The 17,938-nt window shown below is 34.4% G+C and overlaps 1 protein-coding gene across 1 annotated transcript; it reads right to left on the reverse strand.

Moving 5' to 3' along the window:
* Nucleotides 1-4,737: 4,737 nt before the first annotated feature.
* On the reverse strand, nt 4,738-17,114 carry LOC117916815. The gene is made up of 3 exons (XM_034832995.1): nt 16,779-17,114; nt 6,894-7,221; nt 4,738-5,170 (listed from the first exon to the last, which is right to left on the reverse strand). Exons 1-3 carry the CDS (start codon nt 16,975-16,977, stop codon nt 4,960-4,962), a joined length of 738 nt encoding a protein of 245 aa, XP_034688886.1. The 5' UTR covers nt 16,978-17,114; the 3' UTR covers nt 4,738-4,959.
* Nucleotides 17,115-17,938: the final 824 nt, after the last annotated feature.

A 17,938-nucleotide genomic window follows, 5' to 3' on the forward strand; every position in this document is an offset into this window, starting at 1 on the left:
GATGTAATAATAAATAGATTTCATTATTATTTATAATATGATTACATTTTTCTATTTTCTCTCTCCAATATGTTATAAGCATTCATGCCTAGCATTACTTACATTTTACATGACTTGGGTGCATTAAGAGTTACATAGAAAATCCAAGTCACAAGTTCCTTACAAGTAAATAAGTAGTTCACAACTAGTTCATAGACTTAGACAATCTATTTGTAGTTGTAATACACTACCTACTAATTGAAGGGATGACTTGTCTTAATCATTGAGATGGTTGTAATAATTTCTTAAGTAGAACTTGACTTATGCTCTCAAAAAATTAGAGTATTTCAATTTATCTCTTGATAAGAGAAATTGAGACTCGGATTATAAAGGTAATCTTGAGAGGTTGATAGTATTCATCTTATTAGATTAAAGACACCAGTTCATGAGAAGCTTGCATATAATTTATTAATAGGTCACGGTCCCAAGCTTCATATCTTGATTTAATATCATAGGATATTGGAGTGCAATTAACTCTTTGTATAGGGATGTTAAGTCAACTTTAGAATTAGATTCTAAAAGAGTTAGTATTTTCTTATAGGTCTTTATGGCCATCGCTCAAGCTCATATTCCTTGATGACACATCATTAGATGGATATTTAGTTTTTTTATTCATATGTCTGCATAAGGGCGTTTTAGTAAATACAAAAGGTTACACATAAACTTATGAATGGTCCTTATGAATAGGGTTAATTAATTAGGAATGGATCCTCATAGTTTTAAAACACATCTCCATAATTAAGAGCAACTCACTTAAGCCCAAGATAGGCTCAAGTCACTTAAGCCTATAAAATAGTTTGAGTAAAACCCATTAGGGGTTTAGGGTTAAACATACTCTTGCATCTTGGTATTCAATATTCCAAAGAGAGAAAGCCTAACCTCCATTCCCTAGAGATGATTCAAGCATCCTTACCATTGGGCAAAAGATTGTAAGGTATTTGAGATCCACGATTGCTTTTTCATTGATTGAAATTGATTTGGGAACATCTAAATTGTAAATATTGTATTTTGAGCACTTGCACTATATTTTATATGATTGTCCTTCTATTGTGTAGATTTATAAATCTCTTAGATAGTTTTTGCATGCACCTTAATGATCTAGAACCTGAAATAAGTTTTCCTAGTCATTCTAATAGCCTATTCTTGGACGATAGCCTTTACAAAGGGACTTTTTGTAATACCACGTATTGCTTATAGAGCTAGTGGCCAAAACAAGTATTGTCAATAGATTGGCTACTCTATCTAGGGCATGACACACTCTCACTCCTCTCCCTATGGGAATGAACTTCTCTTGGATTGTTTGAAGTTGAATTATTCTCTTTCTATAAGTGAGTCCTTTGTCACCTAGTTTCTCTAACATGGCTTCTATGTGAGAGCTGAAGCCTAGGGAGGCTTTGTCAACAATTGGTTTCATGATGATCTCCCTATAACTGGCCATTTTCTCAAGCCAATTCTTTATTGTGTTTATTTAATTTTGTCAATTATGGGATTGTTTCTTTTCTTTTCCTTTAAGGCCTTCATTCTATTTCCTTTATTTGTTGTCTTATATGTGGCAGCAACAAGTTGCTTACTACTAGTGTGTGTTTGCACCATGATCAACTTAATTCTTTTATAAGCTTTTGCATAAGATATTCCATAAGATGACAATCTATTCATCCTCCTCTTGACAATAGAAGACCACGTGTCACTTATTAGCTAATCAGGCATAAGGAAGCAACAAATATTAAGATGAGGTTGTTATGTTCGACCCCTCTCTGATAATCAAGTTAATTAATGTATAAGGAAGATAAAAAAAAATGACAAGTTTTTGGATCTAATAAGTGTGTGTACCATATTCATAGTGAGATTTTATTCGTATACTTGCCACTTGTTTTGGTATGGGTTATTTAACTTTTCAATAACATCTTTATGTCCTTCTTTTAATGCTTTAGCAGTTACAATGACTATGGAATGACTTTTCCTGATTTGTTTGTTTAATAATTGAATGTAGGGTTAGGCTTTTATGTTGATGTCCCCCTCCTTCAGGTCAAGTTCCTCCCTATCAATCGTTCTTCCTCTAAGTCTGACTTGTCCTTTGAAACAATGATGGTGAGGTTTTCGTCATATTTAGTATTTTGCAGCATGACTGGTCTCCTAGGAGACGTGGTGATAATTGTTGGCTGACTCTCCTGTGTCTCCTTTGTTAGGATAAAACCCTTAAAAGTATAAGATGATGTAACAATAAAGGATTTTATTATTTGTAATATAACTTTTATTTCTCTTTGTTATCTATCTTATTCATGCATTACACTATTAAAACATTCAAACTTGACATCTCTTGTATTATACATGACTTGAGTGCATTAGGAGTTGTATAGAAGATCCCAAGTCATGGGTTTCCTGCAAGTAGATGAGTTGTTTACAACTAGTTCATGGACTTAGGCGATCTATTTGAAGTTATAGTACACTACCTCCTAATTGGAGAGAAGACTTGTCTTAGTCATCGGGATGGGGTTACTATAGTAAGTGTACTAATATGTATAATTACATATTGGACAAAACTTATGGTGAGTCATGATATTAATTATCAAGCAGTCATGACTTCACCAAGCTATTATGTTGTATAAGCTTTTAACCTTCAAAGAATATTAAGTTATCAGTGAAGTCTTAAATGACTTTCACCTATGGGTGAAACCTTGAAGTGGTCATATATTCCCTATGGAGTTGGTCATTATTAATCAAGGCTAGTGTCAACGAGAAATATATAACCATAATAATTCCTTAAGTGTAATTTGATATATGTTCTTAAAGAATTAAAGTATGTCAGTTAATCACATAGAGGAAAATTTTAGACTCAAAACTAATAGAGGTAATCATAAGAGGTTGATAACATTCACTTTATTATATTATGGACACCAATTCATAGAGAACTTACATACAATGGATAGTAAGTCACAAACCTAAGGTTAGTATTTCGTTTTAATATCATAAGATATTATAGTGCAATTAACTCTCTATAGTGGGATCTTAGAGTTAACTTCAGAATTGAATTCTAAGAGAGCTAGTATATTCCTATGAGTCCTAGTAATCCCAACATGAGCTCATATTCCTTAGTGGCATATTAATTGAGGGATATTTAGGTATTTATTCATACATGTGTATAAGGGCATTTTGTTATATACATGAGGTTGCATAAGAACTTATGAATTATCTTTTTATATTAGACTAATTAATTAATTGGAGCCCAATAGGGCCAATTAATTAATTAAGATCCAATAGACTAGATTAAGTGACCCAAGACCAAGGGGTTAGGGCTTTAGACTCATATACCCACCATTTAGTCTACCATGTAAAGAAACCCTACCTTCCATCCCCATTAGAGAGGATTTCACCCACTCACGTGCCAAGATCCAGGAAAGAGAGTCATTAGGTGGAAGATCTACTATTCTTCAAGATTTGTGTCTACTCTTCACTGATTGAAATTGATCCAGGAACATCCAAATCACAGGTGTAACATCTTTTCTCTAGATCTATTAAATTAATATGTATTATGCTTCCGCTATGTAGATCTAGAGAGCTCCTAGGATAATTTTTGCATGCACCCTACAAATCGAGGGCTAGGAATGGAGTAATCCAAGTGTTCTTACATCCTTTGTCATGGTGACATGTCCCCACAAGTCTCGTTTAGATGTATTTCATGTTTTCTATTTTTTAAAAATAAAAAGTAGTAATAAGTTTTCCATGAAAAAAAATAGAAACTTTTATACAAAAAAAAAAAAAATGTTTACCTTCTTAAAAATTACTTTTAAAAAATTTAAAATTCAAGGTAGAAATTTTTTTTTAATACCTCAATTTTAAAAAAATATAAAAAATAAAAATCATTGTCTTTTAATGCAAGTCTCTAAGAATTTTTATATTTATAGAAGAGTAACTACTATTTTCTATTTTTAATTATGATTTTAAAAATAGAAAAATAGAAATGTATTCAAACAAACAAGTAGGAGGTGTTTGCTTTTTTTTACTTAATTCTAAATATAATGTTTAATAGTGTTAAATATTATATTGTTTGTTTTTGTAATATTTTATTTATATTAAACATTAAAAAATAAAGAAAAAAACATCACATTATTTTTTCTATTTAGAAAAAATAAAATATTTTGATTTTTCCTATTTAATAAAAAACTTATAATAAGTTAGGAAAAAATTAAAAAAACAAACGACCTAAAATCTAAAAGCAAATTACTTTCAACAAAAAACTACAAAAAGTTAAAAAAAAAAATAAACAAAAATAAACGCCCTCTTAATGTCCAATTGGATACACTTTCTTTATGCATAAAAATAAAACATTTTTAATAATTAAAAAAAAAAAAGCATAAATTTGTTTTGTATCTTTAGAATTCTCTTTCAAAAATTTTAAAATTTGATACCTCAATTTTTAGAATCATTATTTTATCGATGTAAATAAGAATTTTGTAATTTATAAAAAAAAAAGTTATAACTATTTTTTATTTCAAAAATAAACAAATTAAAAATGTATCTAAACAAACACTTAATTTTTTAATATTCTGATTAAATTTACTAAAAAACATTTCTCAAAAACATTTCTAAATTTTTAGCTTTCAAAACAAGAATAGGAAACTAGAAGTGCAACCAAGTAGCATATATTCTATCAACATGACTGGGAAACGAAAAACATCATGGATTTTCCGCTTCCTGATGGATAATAAAAGTAGCGAGTGGTAGATCGAAGGAAAGAGTGTCAGAAACGAATACAGTAAGGATTGTCATATGAATCTGCAAGTACAATTGAGATCGAAACATCCCTTAATGGCACAAGGAACACCAGTTTTACATTTTCATTCTCTTTTAGCACCATCATATAGATATATACCCTAACTGTTAACTTTCCCAAAACACATCCTGCTGAGTTAACAAGAATCCTCAAAGAACAATCAGTTTCCTATTCAACTGCCCAGCAGTGGAGCTTCCATGTCCATCATGATCATGATCGTGGAAAATAAGGGTCAGGACTCCTACCAAACATAGCACTGAACCCACAAGAAGCTTGTCGTACCGCTCCACCCAGTGAAACTTGAGCTGGCTGGCACCGTAGAATGAGAGAGCCACCAGTGAGGTCATCACAGTAATGGTGCTGCAATATCCAACATTACTCAATGTCAAGTTATACAGCAAAGGAAGCAAACTCAAACCACAAGCTACTTATAGTATATCCACATATGGCAATGGCCCCAATGCTGCTGTCTGCTAAACCAGGAAACGCAGGAAACCCGGCCAGCAAAATGTTGAGGCAAAACTAGGTCAAGTTCCATCATAAGCATCACCACAAATTGGTTGATTATTTCTTTTCTTCTGTTTCTTTCTACCAGCAATAGATAAAAACATTAGCCCCAAACCGACTTCTTTTTATGCCTTTTCCCACAATCCTAGGAAGCTTTGGACATGATTGAAATGTTTACTAAATGATTATGCAGATAGAACTAGAAAATTTAAATTTCATGAAGGTTTAATTACAGAATCACCGCCCAATGACATGCCCTAGACTTGTTTAGATAATGACGATCCAATTTTAGCTTATGTTTCAGGAATGATCCAATGTTGTTTTATACAAAAACTACCAGGACCCCAGGGTAAAAATTAATGTTGTTGTGATTCAACCAAAGAGCGCATAATATATAGACTCCCCAGCCAGAATTTGCATAATTAGGTAATGTTTTCAGCTTCGCATACCTTTCATGGATATAGACTTCAAAGTAGAAATTTTCAAGAAACTCAGTAGAAAAAAATAAATAAATCAAAGATTGAAGTCCTCACAAATAAATAACTGAAGTTTTAACAATTGTATTAACCTACCAACCTAATGACCCTTCTATGACCTACCTATTTAGAGGGCAGAATGTTGTTGTTCTGAACACTTTCTTGCTATTCAATTTGCCCCATATTCCCTTGCAACCAATTCAAATGAAGGCTATAACTATATTTCTATTAAATTCTTCACAGGTTTTCTTTAATTTCCCACCTCTCTTAACTTCGATGACTGCCATTAACACTAGCCCATAGTACATGCACCAGCTGATTACGACTGCAACTCAGGCACTGTTTGGTTAAAGGCCAAAAGAGCCAAACATGACCCAACATAAACTCAGCCTGAAGATTTTAAACCCTAGCTCACCTTAGATTTGGCTACTACATTGGGATGCTCAGGTTACAACTAATACATTTTACTTTTCTTAATACCTTCAGTCCATTGCCCCTCAACCACACCTTGGGAGCTTATTTTACAAGATAATCATCAATGAAACTTCGAAGAATGAGACGAAATTTTCAGCAAATATCCAATATTAAATACTTAAAATTTCTATACAGTTCTTACAAATAGAAATATAATACCAAATTGAAAGTAATTAGAACAAGGATTTCTTATCATATTCATAACTCCTAAAGCATCACATGTTATGGGTAGTTCACAATGTAATTTCTTTTTTTTTTTTGATAGATGGGTAATTCACAATGTAATAATCATCTTACATGTATGGACACAATCAAATTGCATGCAACATATGCAAAATAATGACATGTACAAGTCAGGTCAGGTTTGTGTTAGATGAGGTTGTTTGAGGCCTCAATTGAAGTCCAGCTCCACCTTAGTTATCAGGATTTCTCAACCCAAACTAACCTTTCTTAGGGTTAGGTCCAACTTTGGATGGGGCTCAATCATCCAGTCAGCAAGCACATTGCAATAATGGAATACAGTGAGCACAGATGCTCTGTTCTATGTTTGCTAGAAGAAGTGTCAAGAAACAAGTGAATCAAGGAAATAAAAATGCGTTAGATTCCAATATTCATGCTATCAATACCTGAAAAGCAGCACTATAATAGCAAGCACCATCATGGAGGAAGAATTCCCAACTGCAAGAAACACTGGAAGTGTAGTTGCACAAGGGGACAAGGCTGGAACAAGAACAAGTCCAGCAACAGCCATTTTCTCCATTGGTTGGTTGTGTGAATGACTGTGACCACCTTTTCCAGCCAAAAACAACAAAATATAACTACCACCAAGAATTACGAGCAACAGTGAAGCAAGTTTATGGACTGTTTCCTCCCCAGCAATACTGTTTGCCATGGTGATTGCTGTTACACCAAGAAGCGAAGTGGATATCACATGCAAAATGGCTCCAAATGCAGCTGCATAAAAATAAATAAATAAATAAATAGCCGTTAAAAAGATTGTAAACAACAAGCACTATTCTTAGCAGAATTCCCTGGCGGATTTTCATATCAAGATTGAGCAGTTGAAAGTTTACAATGAATCATTTTATGACAAGAATCTAGATGTAATTTCCAAGTTCTACATGTAAAATTAAAGTAACTTTATCAAAATAACCAAATATTTATAGTAGTCAAATTCTGGATGACATATGCTGGATCATCAGCCAGATAAAGAGCTACCACTCAGCAAGGTCAAAAGTTGTGTTCAAACCAGACCAGTTTCAATGAGGACAACATGTAACAAAATTTAAAAATAACATACAAATAAAAAAATAAAAACTTATCAGGTTGGTTTTCAGAAAGCAGGCAACCATCAGGAAGTCAGGCTGAAACAACCAGACTTGTTTATAGTCAGGTTGAAAAACCTCCATTGAAAACTTGCCTATTTATAACAGCCTGGTTGCCTTAAAAATGTAAATTTTAATGGGGTGGATCTGAGATTGATCAAAGCTTAGGAGCATAATGCAAACCCTGTCCATTTACAATTGAGGTGGATTTAGGTTATGAGATTAGTTATTAATTGATAATTGGACTGCACATTTCACATCAGAACCTGATTGATTTATAACCCAAACCAACTTAGCAGACCAACATAATTAAAATATAATTAAAAAATTGCTAGAAATGGGAATGAGATTGATTAAACCTTGGCAACCCATCTCAAACACAGCCATTTGCACTTTAATTGGATTTAGATCACCAGAACTTGACCATTCAATGACTAGTTGCACCAAACTCTTGATCTCAAGCAAACTCGTAGGTTGGAACCTCTAGGTTTGAAATGGGTCAACCTGAACCCATGACATCAGTTCAGGAAAGTGGCATATCTAAATCAGCTTTTGCCAGCTAGATGAGCCAAGCACTTCAGCTGGCTCATGCTAATCAGGAAGCAGGACAATGAGATACTAAAAAGGTGCACATTCAAGAAAATGCATTTTATGGAACTAGGTAAAGTAACTTAGCAAAGGATTAGGTCAGTTGTGTATCCAACCTATAAGGGCACCTCCAAGCTAAAAACATAACCATTGAGCTTTCACTTTTGCTTATTTAGCTAGTTCTTTCTTCTGATAGGACATTAAAGTATAATGTTCATAAGATTAGGATAATTGTTAGGAAGTTGTATATCAGCTAGACAAAACAGAATACAAATTTATGAATCATACAAAATAAAATGAAACAAACAAAAGAAATGATGGGATTAAGACAAGTGGTTTAAACATCAGTTACCTGACTTAAATAATAAGAAAGATCATGCTATTGGCTTGTAGTGCATGGTATCAAGATGCTCAAATGTATTCTTTCTGAAGACACTTTTTTTTTTTTTTTTTTCTGAAGACCACATAACCACTCACCTTGGAGCATTTGGGTCTCTTTAACTGCCAATTGAGTTAATCAAGAAAGTGGGACTAGATGAAGGCAGATCATTGTACAGTATAGCCCTAGACAGTCAAGATTAACTTAATACCTTATTAGCTATTGATGTCATTAATACACATCTTCCTGCATTTGTATAACAAGATCATATTTTCTAAATTCTAATGAAAACTAAAGAATCCTTAGTTTTCAGAAAAATTGTTAATTTGTTATAATTAAAAGAATATGCCTTGAGGTACAAAACTAATCAAGACCAAGCCAGGTTTTATTAAAAGAAGCACAAGCAATTTCCAAAACTTACAGCCTAGTATAAAACCAATGCTTTCTAAATTGCTTACTGTTTTTCTACTTCCACTTCTCATTATGCCCTTAAACTATTTAATCCATACCTAGTCCAATCCAATTTCTCTATAGATTCTCCTTCTTATCCAAACTCTCCTCCCCCCACTTCCTCACACTTCTTCCTTCTCTTGCACTCAGCACTGTAATTTCTCAGGTATGTTAAACTTGCACTCAAGACCATGAAATCTTCACCATCTAAGATATGCCAAACTTGTTTTCACTCTCCCATCTCTCATCTCACCCTACACAATCTCTTTCCCCTAATCTAACCTTGATGTTTAGGTTAGAAAATGACCAAGCAGTAGGAAAATATCACACTATACAAGCTGACAAAATTTTAGAGGTCAACAGGAAAGAAGGGGATAGCAACTATAGGATGAAAGGTTTGATCCACAGAGAGTGACATCAACATGTAGAAAGTCATAATCAACCATGGCAGCGACAAGTACTACATTAGTATTGGCATCTCTTCGGAGACACCTGATAAGTACTACATAACTGTAGCTGGATAAAGTGGTTGGAATAAGAGAAACCAAAGGAATGTGGAAGAACACCTGCCAGGAAATTAGAGAACTTCTGAAAACTTAACCATTATAAAATTCAAGTGAACAAAATTACTGCACATAACTGCAGGAATAATTGCTAATTGTCCTGGCCACATATCACACTGTAAAGAGAAGTACCAAGTGCCATTGAGATCAAAAATAAAAACCAGGAGGCATAGTGGGGCCAAAAGTGATTCAAGCAAAAACATTCCAGGAAAATTACATGCAAAAGATAGAACACAAGTCAATACATCATGAACCAAAAAGACAGTTAAAACAATCAACCATTACAAATGAAGGAAAATCATGATAGAGAGCTACCACAAAAAACACAGTAGAGGAAGTTACCAACCAAAAAGCCATCAGCATAGCAGAAAGCGACCATCTCCAAGAGTCTTATAGGTAGCAGCTCCAAACACTGCAAGAGGAGCCACCCCCAACTTCAACACAATCTGACATCTCAGTCAATCACTCTTATCAATTCACTAGGCCTAACTAGCCTGGCTAACATTACACCTCTCAATTTCGATTTGAAGCTTGTTATTTTCAATTTCTCAAATATGTCTAGCTTTCACCTTCAATTAAGCAACACTTAGTTGCAAGCTAATTGTGATTACTACCTTGATTTTTAGATTCTAGCTAATTGATCTAGTATCTTTATCTGCATCCATAACACATTTCTGCTTATCCTCTCTGCTGATTTTCATATCAATAGATTCAACACATTTATTTCACTAGCAAAACTCATTTTTCCACTTGTAACATGTTAGAGTTCTAGAATCTGATTTTTTTTTACTTCAATTCACATCACAAGGCAAGAGAAGAATCTCAATAAGGAAAACCCTATAGCTTTCTCTACACTAAGAAGTCAGTCACAATCAACCACTCAATAACATTCATTGGTCAAACACCTAGCAAATCAGGGAAGTCAATCCAGCATGCCGCAAGGGTCAAACAAATTGCCAAACACCACCTACTCACAATCAATCTCCTCTTAGAACCTCTCTTTTATTTTTTCAACGTTTTATTGGAAACCAGTTAAGAGAATGGCTTGCTGATAAACACTAAAATGCATTCCCGTCCTGATGCATCTTTTGCTTTTTCTGTAAATAAGTCAATATATGTTAAGAAATTAGAAGAATTTGTACTTCATGCATATATTAAATTTTTTTCTGGGTGGTTATGCATATTTTGGATGAATTTAACATGCATTTCCTTATATAGTTTTAACACAATTACTATAATGTCTCTAAACAAATGCAATTCATGGCCAAATATGACAATGTTTCTTATTCAAAAAATCTTTGATAAAAAGAAAATAGTATTACCAAAAGAAAGCCTTTCATACACAAATAAAAACAGAAGGATGAGAAATCACCATAGTTTGAATGTCATTTACATTTGCTCTCTCTCTCTCTCTCTCTCGCTACCAACAAAACCATACGAGGGTCTCTACTCTCAATAGATGTCTCTCTCTCTCTCTCTTCTGCTCAACAGAAAAAAAATATCACACACCATTTACATTCATGGTTCAAAATCTCGGTCAAGATCGGCACGACTCGGCCGAGTCGTATCCGCCTCGACCATGGTTGGTACCAGACCGATACCCGAGTTGGAGTAGAAATTGTGGAGAAGATCAGATGAGATGATCAAAACCCACAAAAATGAAAAATACAGAGTTAGAACCCTGCATCTTGGAGTCGCTGGCGAGGTCGAAGAAGCACGCCTGCTTGTTCGGATCGCCCAAGTTCCCGCCGGAGATGGAACTAAGCGACATGAGAAGCAAAGTCGCCGGACTTCGGCACCGCTGTTATCATCGACGGTCCTGATGGGTTTGCAGTCGAGACAAACTGTGTTATGGAACTTCTGCAAGGATTTGCCTCCGGTGATCATGTAGGCAATGTCAACACCCACTTCTACAATCACCTGTTGAGGCACCACAACCCAGAGGCCAAGCTTTTCACCAAAGGCATGCTGTCCTAACTCATGGTATCTGTCAAACCGCTTTCCAAGAACCATTTCATGCATCTCAACCATTTGCCAATGAAATGGGTATCTTTGATACAGATAGGTGTTTGATCGGAGGGTTATGGGTATCTGCGACGAGGATTTAGGTTTTAAATAATATGTATTTATTTTTTAATTAGATTATGAGTATTTGGTGGGGATATGGAATTTAAATAATTTGATAAAAATTATAATGATAAAAATAAATAATAAATATTAGACTTATATCAAATAAATACGAAATGAATATTTATATAAAAATTAAAATTAATGAATATATTTTATAATAAAAATTATATTTATTTTTTTAAAGATGAATCATGATTTTATTTTTTTAATAATTGAAAATATTTTTTTTTAAATTCAAAATATTTAATTTAAATAAATTTTTATTAAAAAAATTTACTTTTTATTATTTTCATCTTCAATAAGGAACATTTATCATCAAGTGATTAAATTAAAATATTTTTAAAGATTTGTAATATTATTATAAATCATCCCAAAAGTATGTTTTTATTATAATTTGAATAATTTTAATATAATAGAAGTTTATTTTATTAATTTTTTTACTCTACTTATTTGTATTTAATTTTTTAATAATTTTCATAATTTTTAAAAATTATTTTGAGCTCTTAAATTAATTTTTTTTGCGTATCACCCAATACCGATCCGAGATACCGAGACCGATGTGCCTCAGGACCTCCCGAGTTAATGACCGATACCGCGACTTTGAACTATGTTTACATTTGAATGTCAATAAGCTACCAACAAAACCATATGAGGGTCTCTACTCTCAATAGATGTCTCTCTCTCCTTCCCTCCCTCCCTCCCTCCCTCCCTCCCCCTCCCCATCCCCTCCCTCCCTTCCTCCCTCTCCCTCCCTCTCCCTCCCCCTCCCCCTCTCCCTCTTAACCATACGAGGGTCACTACTCTCAATACATGCTTATATATTCTCAAGAATCTAAAGTTCCTTCAAGAGCTGGCAACTCATCAGCTTTGTGGAAGTTGAGGATTAATGGACTGGGACCCAACCAGGCTACCCATCTAATAAATAACATATCAGTTAGAAATATTATAAAATTTGTGAACATAACTAAAATTGATAATTGGGCTGCAACCTGTAGCTTGGTCAAGCAGGTTTGGAACCAAACTAGCAACTTTTTAAAACAAGTGGACTAGTGGATGCAGGTAAGTCTATGCTGGCTCCATTTCCAATACTTATGCTGCATCCTTGGGATGGAACCATTCCACCCTTTAGTACAACAAAAATTGTCAAAGCATGATTTTTGGGTGTGAATATCGACCAGAGTCACCAGACTTACACCACCGAAGGGGCAAGGAATCATTGACCAGATGGCAACAGCAAGGGGGCAACGAATTATTGATCAACGGACTTCCCAATGCTCTTTCACATAAAGTGGAACTTCTCATGGAAAGTTCTCAAACTCGAGACTCTGAACAAATTTCATCAACTCTGGATGATCTCTGAAATACCAGCCTGTCTGGATGAAAAGGAGTTTTCCTATTTCATATGCCATGCTGTGCAAGAATCTTAAGCTAGCTAATATCCTATAACCCCAACAGGTGCCTAATACACCTTTCCTTCTATACTGCTCATCACTCTTCCATCTCCTTCTCCAAAAGGAACCTTCCTTCATTCATCAAGTCCTGTTCCTTGAATTTATCTAGCAGCTCGTTTTCTTTAAAATCCTCCATTCTCAGATAGTCCCTATTCCACCTCATTGATGTCTATTTTGTGCAAACATGTAAACTTATAGATATCAGCCACATGCCTATTATGTAGGCACACAAGAGGCCATATTGTAAATGGTCTCAATCTAAGCAGAATTACCAATAGAGCAGTACATGTAACTCCATCTCCACATGGTACCAAAAACATAGTCTCCTGGTCTCTTTCCTATGCTATAACATGATGGCTACCTAGTACAGTTGCCCAGGCCTTGTGTGGACCATACTTGGTGTAGATACTCAAACTCCTCACCCCTCAGATGCCCACAAGACATGAACATCTGGCCAGGGCGAATGCCGAGGTAGTTTTCCAATCCGTCTTAGGATGGAAGAACCTTGTGAAGACACATCGTATAGCCTCTTTCAACACATTGGGCTACTTGGAAAAAAATAAGACTTGCCTTGCAAATAATCAATAGAGTCCCATTAGATTTTCACTCCCCACAAATCTTGCACCCCACTGAAAGAATATTCTCAAATTTAAAGGGCCTTCAGTATGTTAGCAAAGACAAGCTCCCCAACATGACTTTCATATGATCAAGTGCCAAACTATATCCCATAGCTGGCCGGTGAGAATTTTCCTCCATTTAGTAATGGCTAAGGTGGGGCCAACTAATTTGGATTGTTACACCAAGTAAAATGAAACCCCTTTACCTACAAATATGACACAGTTGAAATCACCTCCAAAACAAAATGGAAACTCCCAAAAAGCCCTAAGATAACACAATTTTGTCCACATAGTACACTAACTGTTCCATTACCAGGACTATAAACCCCATTTTCTAATTCATCAACACTACAACTCTTCAGCAATCATATCAAGTCGCTCCACCACAGAAGCATCCTACTTCAAAATATTCCACAAGAGGGACCAACAGAAAGCAATGCTACCCAGTCACAATGATTATCATCAATCACTCTTAAACCTCTTATTTGTTTAATATATGAAACAATATTTCTTTTCCTCAAAAAACAAATTAAGTTGAACTCTCTTCCCAACTTCCTTAAACCACTGGCATTGCATGATAACTTTAATCTCCATGAGAAACAATTTTGACCCCGCTATCCTTCCTGACCTATCCAACCTTCATCTCTTTTGATCATCTTTTATAATTCAAACTAATAGGTTTTAACTTCTTCACTCACCTATGACCTTAAAAAGAGGGCATGACATATCCCATCCACTTTTAACCCCTTCAATGATCCCTGTAAATGAAATGATTCAAGGTGCAAATGCAAGGCAGTGCATCATCTCCAAATTGTCTCAGCCATATGCTCCAAACCAGCTTGTGCTTAGAGTATTCAGATGCAAAGTGCAAACCAGTGCATTAGCACTTGAAATCCCACCACTTTATTCATCAATATGAGAATTCTTTAAATCATAAAAAATAATAACAATAATACAGACATAACCATATGCATATATACTCATTCAATCATGTTAATTGGGTAATTTGCCCACCTGACCCACTTGGAACAAAGTTAGTGAGAAGAGAATTGGTTTCCAAAGCCTCACATAAGTAATAGCGAGGTTGACCATAATCAATCAGGTTTTTGATTGAGATTGCTTTGTCAAACTCACCATAGAGCAAATCCCGATCTCAATCATTGAGTAATACCTCTACTGAAGCAGAAACTACACAGCCCAAAGCTAACAACCCCACGAGGTCACCCCAAAAATTGATTAACTCTAGTATTTCCAATTAGACCTAAATCCCATTACTTAGAGATGGAAGAAACTTTCCTTTCCATCATCAGTCACCATCATGATCGAGAGAGTCTTTGGTAGTGGAGCTCCTAATTGTGTTAAGTGTACCATTCATAAGATTCAATGAGACAGTGACTTGGACCACTGCATCCAAACAGAGGCCCAATAAGTGCATGGCAATTTTCCACTCTTACATATAAAGCTAAAAATGCTCTCCCTCTCAATTTCCATGGAAATTTGAGGTAATCCAAAGATTGAGATAAGAACTTGGATGAAAAGAAAATAAAGCAATAACTCCAATATTTCATACTGCAAATCTAAGGTGGAGGTAAGAACAAGTCAATCAATGAATGTACTTAGGCATCCAGTGGTTGTGGATATCACCCAAAGCATTCAATTAAGTGGGCATTCAGTTATACAGGAAACTCAGAAAAGCACTCGAACTCTCATGCTTGGCCTAAATTTTAGTTTCTGCAAAGTTTTAGAGCATAAACATTGAGGCCAACTCCATAGTTAAGAAAAAGGCATCCCATCCGGCAATATATTTGCATGTGAAAAGAAACTTTTTATTTTTGTTTCTGTTTTAACTAACTATGCATTAAAAATCAAACAAAAGAAATGAATGCTGGGGTTTAAAGAATCAAATGAGCACCAAATGGGACAATAAATCTTTTGACATTCTCATCAGTCTCAAATCACTGCCATACCTAGAAAATACCTAACTATATAGATCATGGAAGACATATAAATTTCACAAGACCAGATGATCCATTCTTTTAGAGGAAAAATGTGAAGAAACTAAAGCTTTAGAACTTAAACCACCAAATCCTTAATACTCTATTTGGATCTTGAAAAATACTAGAGAAAGAAAAAAGAAATACAAAGGAAACTCAAATTCTCTTGTATGACTTGTCATGGAAACAAAAGATAAGGAATTATAATGAAAATTGTTAAAACAAATATACATTTTAAAATTCTCTATTTTCCATATCGAAGGGGAACAAAATTGGAGAACTATTGGAGATAAATTTATGAAGATCGAATTTATTTTTATTTTCCTCGGCCTTCCTCATCAGAGTGGGGCTTGAGTGAAAGGGCAGCAGAAGAAACTTGAATTCAAGACCTCTATTTCTGAACTTCTGATTCCATGGTAAACTAGAATGTGGCCTACAAGGCTACAACATATATCAAGCATACGAAAATAATCTAAGTTGGCGTGAGTTGTCCTTATGCCCTTGCTTAAGAAAGTAAAATATTTTCTTAGAAATAAATGTAGCAATTGGGTTCCATCAAGATCTTTGCCACTTTTGGCTCGAATTCAAACTTGAATGGAACTCCTCCCAAATCCTTTACATTCCTTTCCATTACTAATTTCATTGATCTCAAATCTCAGAACAAATTTTTTTAAAGCAACTACTTTCCTTCCCCAACCCAAACATAACCACATTGTTAAATGTTGTTATCACAGAAGAATCCAAAAGGGGAAAAAATTCCAAACAACTAGAATTAACACAACTATTGTGCGTATTTAGTGAGTTTTTTTTTTTTCCTTTCTTCGGTTCTCTCACCAACCAAACAAAGGGCAAAAGCTTAACCCCCACGTCTACCAGGATAAAATTCAAAATCCACAATTCAAAAATAAAATGAGTTTATCTGAACAGATTGAACGCAGAAATGGACTCATTTTTTTTGCCAAAAAGAAAAATAACCATTAGGCTAAGAAAATGGGAAAATTTTGGTCAACTCACTGACGAAAAGTGTCTTGGAGAGAGTCCATTTCTGGGCGCGGCCAACGATGGAAAAAGGGAGCCAATGGGTGGGGATGAAGGAGTGGAGAAGCGAAACGGTGGCGATTCCCCCGATCTTGGACAGATCTTCAGCGGTGAAAGCTTCCATTACCCACACCCAGATTCGAGAATGCTCTTCAAAATTAAAGATGAATTGCATTCAGGGGAAGGAAAGGAGAGAGATCTGAAAAGAGGATATTCTGGAAAAAGCAACCTTGGTGGGTGGTCTCTCAACTCTCAACTCTCAAGCTCCAACCACCATGCGCCTTCTAATTTGATGACCATCATGCCTATTATGTCACTTGTAATTTATTTTAGATGCATTTGGGTATTCAAAGGACTTGGGGAGATAGTGGATTAAGAAATGTGGAGAATAGGGAAAGGGAATATATTAAAATATTTTATTAAAGTGTTTTAAAATAAAAATATATTAAAAAATAAAAAATAATGAACAAATGCTATACGATATTAACACGTATAAAATATAATAAAAATTATTATTATTATTATTACATAATATCACATTATATATATTATATATAAAAATACAAAGTGTTTGTCCATTTTTTTTTTCCTAAAATAACCTCATTGTCTCACTCACATGTAATTCAGTCATCCCATTATTTTATAGAAATAATACATACCTATAAAACAGCTTAAATTATTATGATAATATATATAATAAAAGTACGAGGTGTTTTACATATTTTGTTTCCTAAAATTACTATCACTCCCAAAAACCCACTCCAAGGGCATGACTATCATTTCACACCTCAAGCCCAAAGTAGAAACAATACAAACCTATTGTAATTTACCATTTACCAATTACCAAATTCTTATTTAGAGTAGTAGAACAAAAATTCTAAAATTTCCAATAACAATTTTTTAAACTTAACACTTCAAACTAAGTGTTATTATCCAAATAACTCCAAACTCAAATAATATTAATGGAAAATAAATTTTAACATCTAAACAATGCTAAAAAATAAAGAGAGTTTTGACACATGTCCTAACATGTCAATTTCCCTTCCTAACCGTTACTCTTCGCCCAAACTAAGGGTACTTGGAAAGTTATCAACAAATAGGGGAATAAGGTCAAAGCCCAATAAAGAATATTAACA

This window comes from Vitis riparia, chromosome 6 (assembly GCF_004353265.1).
Source record: "Vitis riparia cultivar Riparia Gloire de Montpellier isolate 1030 chromosome 6, EGFV_Vit.rip_1.0, whole genome shotgun sequence".
Classification (NCBI taxonomy): Eukaryota; Viridiplantae; Streptophyta; class Magnoliopsida; order Vitales; family Vitaceae; genus Vitis; species Vitis riparia.

Coding starts and splice junctions, on each gene's coding strand:
- LOC117916815 (XM_034832995.1), bottom strand. CDS start 16,977: ATGCAATTCATCTTTAATTTTGAAGAGCATTCTCGAATCTGGGTGTGG. Junction 7,222..16,778: donor CTCCAAGACACTTTTCGTCA/GTGAGTTGACCA, acceptor ATTTTTATGCAG/CTGCATTTGGAGCCATTTTG. Junction 5,171..6,893: donor ATTATAGTGCTGCTTTTCAG/GTATTGATAGCA, acceptor TGGATATTGCAG/CACCATTACTGTGATGACCT.